Source organism: Eschrichtius robustus, chromosome 3 (assembly GCF_028021215.1).
Source record: "Eschrichtius robustus isolate mEscRob2 chromosome 3, mEscRob2.pri, whole genome shotgun sequence".
NCBI lineage: Eukaryota > Metazoa > Chordata > Mammalia > Artiodactyla > Eschrichtiidae > Eschrichtius > Eschrichtius robustus.
This window is the reverse complement of record NC_090826.1, coordinates 111,566,961-111,572,142: the sequence shown is the minus strand read 5'-3', so window position 1 is coordinate 111,572,142 and position 5,182 is coordinate 111,566,961. Positions and strand designations below refer to the sequence as shown.

General features: G+C 45.1%; 1 protein-coding gene across 1 annotated transcript; it reads right to left on the bottom strand.

The window, feature by feature from the left end:
- Positions 1 to 258: 258 nt before the first annotated feature.
- PRR9 (proline rich 9) lies at positions 259 to 1,127 on the bottom strand. Its single transcript, XM_068538212.1, is given in 2 exon segments — positions 259 to 629; positions 1,094 to 1,127. A coding segment is annotated over 1 exon segment (351 nt). The 5' UTR covers positions 610 to 629; positions 1,094 to 1,127.
- Between the last annotated feature and the right edge of the window lie 4,055 nt (positions 1,128 to 5,182).

The following is a 5,182-nucleotide window of genomic DNA, read 5'->3' as shown; positions in this document are numbered from 1 at the left end:
GTGGTCGCCCCTGATAACCACATCATTCCTACAGCAGAGACATTCTAATAGATTGTTGACAACAACATTTATTCACAGAGGTTGAGGAAATACAGAGAGAACTGTCTTCAGAGACACAGACCAAGTCCTGGAATACCGAAGAAGGCAGGAAGCAAGAGCAGGGTGCACACAGACGTACCCATAGGAGAAGGTCACCATGACAGGGGTTGAAGTTGGGCTGTGATCATCTTCTTGACCCCCAAATGGCATTATGAGCAGCTACTTTCCCTTGCCAGGGGGTAAGCACTTCTCCTGGACTTTCTGTGGGCAAACCTCCACACGTTTTGTCTGAGATATCTCCTGGCATGGCTCCACACACTGAAGTGGGCTTTGGTCTTGACATAGAGGTAGGCATGGGTCTTGGCCTTGCTGTAAGAAGTTTTCTTGGTTTAACTCCTGGCACTGAGGAAGACACACCTCTTGAGCTTGCACTGGTCACTTCTTTTGGCAAGGGTGCTGGCATGGGGGGAGGCACACCTCCTCAGCCTTTGCCTGGCAATGCCCTTAGGTCTTTTGAAGACATGCAGGAGGCATGCATGGCTGTTTGCACTGCTGCTTATTAAAGGACATCCTAGGGTGATTTGCAGGACCTGAAACAAACACAAGCTTTGAAATTATTTGCATTAACAGTAACAGACTGGGAATTGGGGGGATGAAGGATTGTTAGAGGGGAACGGGGAGCGAATGATTATTAACACTAAGAACTGATTTCTCTGCTGATTTTTATTCCTTTCTCTTTTCTATCCCTACTTCAGCTTTCTCTGACACCCGTCTCCTAGGTGGGGATATTCTCAGAGCTTTTGTCAATATCTATAGGCCAAAACTCCTAAACCCAATCCTTCCATGGGTCTTTTCCTTCTCTCCTATTTGACTAATCTTTTTGAAAATTAGATGCAGGAGACTAGATAGAATACACAGAATGGTTTGAGAAGCCCAAGAAATGGCAAACAACGTCAAAAATCAGTAGAAAATACAGTCCAGTAGAGGAAGAGAATAGTAGCCTCCCCGAGACAGAGCAGAAAGGGAGAGAGAGGACACAGACGTCCCCACTTACCTGATCATCAACAAGCCTCAACAAAGGATGTGGATGGAGGAGTCTAGCCTGGTAGGGACTTTTATATAGTGCTTGGTCCAGTCTCCTGCAAGACAGACTGGCCACGTGGGCTGAGGTCTTAATTGTGGAGTCACCATAACGAGCTTCCTCTGAAATTGTCCATGGTTTGAGTCACTGCTTGGGGTGCCTGTTAATCAGCCTCCATTTTGACCTCTGGGTCCTCACCAGACCTCAGCAGGGAGGGGCTCCTGTCAGATCTCTCTTCTTAAAGGCAGCCACAAAAGAACGTTCATAAAACGTTATCTCTGTCTCAGAACTAGGACTGGGTTCCTTGCCTGCCCAAACTGGCTCAGGATGTGGTGAGAGATAAGATCCACCTTGCTCATCTTGTCTTCACCCATGGGGAGAACTTATGCCTAAAGCCTGGGGTCTGTCTGGGTCAAGGGCTCATATGGCCACTTTCAGGCATTTCTACTGGATGCTTCTTCAAAGTCAAACTCATAGGACCCAAGCAAACAAAGGACCTACAGCATCCTGGAGAGAGTGATTTTCCTGAATGGAGGTCTTGAGAGAAATTGGAGTCATTTGTTACTCTTGGGTTGTAAAGTAGGCTGGAGGGGAAGAGAAAGGAGGGAGAAGGCAGATAATCTTCACCTTCTCAACCTTGATTTATGACACTTCTAAGAGTGGAGTTATTCAGAGTTTTCATAGTGACCAAAAAACAGGACGGAACAAGGTTAATCTGTCTCCTTGCCTTCTGGAAATACCTTTTTTAGAACTCAGGTCAATAAAAGCCAGGGAGATGAAAGGAAAAGTTTCAAAGTAAACACACCCAGTTTTCTCTGCTTGTAAGTCTCTGTTTGGGTTGTCACTTCTACCTTGTTTGTCCTCCCTTTCCAGGCCTGTAGAAATCTTAAGCATTTGTCAAGGCTCCACTTAAGTCTATTATCTTCCAAGGAGCCTTTCCTGATTACTCTAAACTAGAAACACATTTGTCTCTTTCTGAACTCCCATAGAATCTATTGTTTGTGCTATTTATATGACATTTACTACCATTATTGAGAATTCCAGTTATTTATGTACAAGATCTTATTATTATACTGGGTTGTAGGTTCTAGATGGTAGGGCCTGTGCCATAGATAGAGTAAGTGGAAGATAAAAGATTATTGACGGAGTAAATGCATTAAGTAAAGAATGAAGAAGGTGAATGTGGGAGACAACGGGGTGTAGAGGAGGATTTCATGTAATGGAAAAATGGGAAAACATTCATTATATAAGAAGCCCCTAGATCATAATGTGGTGAATTGTGCTTGTTTGCTAAACAAGTTGAACAATTTCCAAGGACTTTAAAGCTTCAATAGGTAGGTTTAGGTCATTTCCTAGAAGAGGTATTTGGCTAAAATCAGAAAATCCTTCAAAGATTTATATAGTTTTTGGATGCTTGCTCCTGAAAATGTTTACAAAAGGTGAGCTGGGGGAGACCAGGTGATATTTTGTCATTTAGGACTGGTGCATGGAGGATTGATGTAGCACCAACGTGGTCCCCCTCAGTGTCCTGGTGAGAGACAAATGCTTGGATGGGGAGGGGTCAGAGGCTGGCCAGGGGAGTGGTGCTGATGCTCCTGTGAGGGATGTGATCTTTGGGAGGCTGTGGTGGGTGTGGGGGTGTGTGGGATGAGGAGAGGGATTTGGAAGATCCATGGGAGTAACTGAAGAGATAGGTCATTTGGAGAATCTGGGAACTGGATGGTCAGGTGTAGAATGGGGACTCTTCTCCTCCTTTTCCTTCTCCTCTTTTTTCATCTCTTCCTTCCATTTCTCCTTTCCCTCTTCATGGCCTTAATCTTTTGTGTGGAATGCTGTCTAAGAGACAAAGCAACCCCCCCGAAGTCCTAGGAGGCAAAGAATTCTCTGTCACTGAGTTTATTCATTCATTCTTTCAGTCATTCTTGGCCCTGCTTTCAAGGGGCTCACAGTCTCATGGGAAAGATGGGCGGAGGTAAGTCCCCACATCCCAGAAGAAGGCCCCTTCATTAGCCTTGAGTGGAAGGTCCTGGAAGGCTTTGGGGGAACAGATGTCTGTGCTGTGTTTTACTGGACAGTAGGAATTACTGCCCAGGAGGGTGGGCAGGGAACTTCCAGGAAGCCTGGAGGAAGGAATCCTTGTTAGAAGCCTGTTGAGATGAGAAGAGAGTCTGAGGCTGACTCAGAAAAGGGGTGGGTGAGAGATTAGGGGAGGAGACCTGCTTGGTTGAGATCTCCAAGTTTTCTGCAGCAGGATGCCTGAGAAGACCTTGCTCATGCCACATGGATTTCTGTGTTTTTGGCTGAGCCTGAGGAGAAGGAGACCAAATAGAAGTGCAGAACAATGGAGAAACCAGGTCACGGTCTCATGGAGGGGGGTGAAGGCAGTTAAGAAAAGCCCAGAGCTCACCTCCTCTCAAAGGACTTTCTGCCTGACACTGCTGATTACATTGAAGTGGGTCCAGTGCAAGCACAAGGGTCTTTCAATGTGAAGAGGCAGAAGGGTCAGTGTCAGAGTGATGTGATGTGATGTGAGAAAGACTTGGCCATTGCATGTTTTGAAGATGGAAGGAGACCCCAGGCCAGGAATGTGGACAACCTCTAGAGGCTGGAAAAGGCAAGGAAACAGATCCTCCCCTAGAGCCTCCAGAAGGAAATGTAGCCCTGCTGGCATTTTGATTTTAGCCCAGAGAGAACTGTGTTAGACTTCTGACGTCCAGAACTGGATGATAATAAATTTCTGATGTTTAAAAAAATTCTTTTTATTGAGGTATAGCTGTTTTACAATGTTGGGTTAGTTTTACTGTACAGCGAAGTGAAGTAGAGTTCCCTGTGCTATACAGCAGGCTCTTATTAGTTATCTATTTCATATATATTAGTGTATATGTGTCAATCCCAATCTCCCAATTCATCCCCCCTCCCAATTTCTGATATTTTAACCCACTAAAGTTGTGGTGACTTGTTACAGCAGCAACGGAAAATTAATATACCTTCCCAATGTCTGAATTTCTTGGGGACTCTGGAGGAGGGAAGTCTCAAATGAAGAATTAAATTCCCAGCTTAATCCTCCTTTATTTAAGTGTATCAGCCAAAGACTAGCTTTTGGTAATGCATGGAGAAAGAATGGACTCAGGATCCCACTGACCTAGGGTTGACTCTATTACATAGGGTATGTGTAATATTGGATAAGCTCTTTAGCATCTCAGAGTCTCAATTTCCTCTTGTGGAAAAGGGATAACGCTATTTCACAGATTTCTTGTGAGGAATAAGTTAGAAAACATATGCACCAACACTTAGGGCCATCAAGCTATTTACAGAATGTTAGTGCAATCTGAATCTGTTCAGGACTCATCTCCTTCATGAAGCCTTCTTGATTCCCCTCAGTTCTCCTTGTTCTATTTCCTTTCCTCTGTCCCCGCAGCACTCAGCCTCTGACATGTACTTTTCTATGCATTGTGATGCAGTAGACAGAGTACTGCACAGAGACCCGAGAAACCTGGCTCTGTCCCTAACAGGATGTGTGACTTCAGGCAAGTCCCTGACCCTCTCTGGCATCACATTCATCATCTTTAAAATGGGAAAGTTAGACTAGGAATCAGCTGAGTCCATTCCAGCTCTGACATTCGGTGATACTATACCTGTGATCATGAATGATTAGCCTGGTATCTACATGACTTTGAAGTGTGTGCACACATGTGTGTGTTGTGGGCTCTTCCTCCTTGATTAGGTTATAATCCACCCACAGGAAGACCCAGTCTTCTATCTTCTGCATGTGGCAGTGACCTAGACAGGTGGCTGAGTGACCTAAGGTGACCTGTCTTTTCCTTGGTGCAGAGAGGGAGTATTTGGGGTCTGAGCCCTCAAAAATCAACCTTAGTGGCCCAGTATCTGGGCCTGGGCTGGGACAGCTTTGGGGAGATTGTTCCACCCCACATCTTAAGATAAGGTGACTCAGTAATTTCTCTAACCATCCCCAGCCCTCCAGCGAGACTGGGGACAATCTGATTGAATACCACTTGAGAATTAAGATTTTAGATTTCTACAGCTGTCATTATTGGGAGCCAG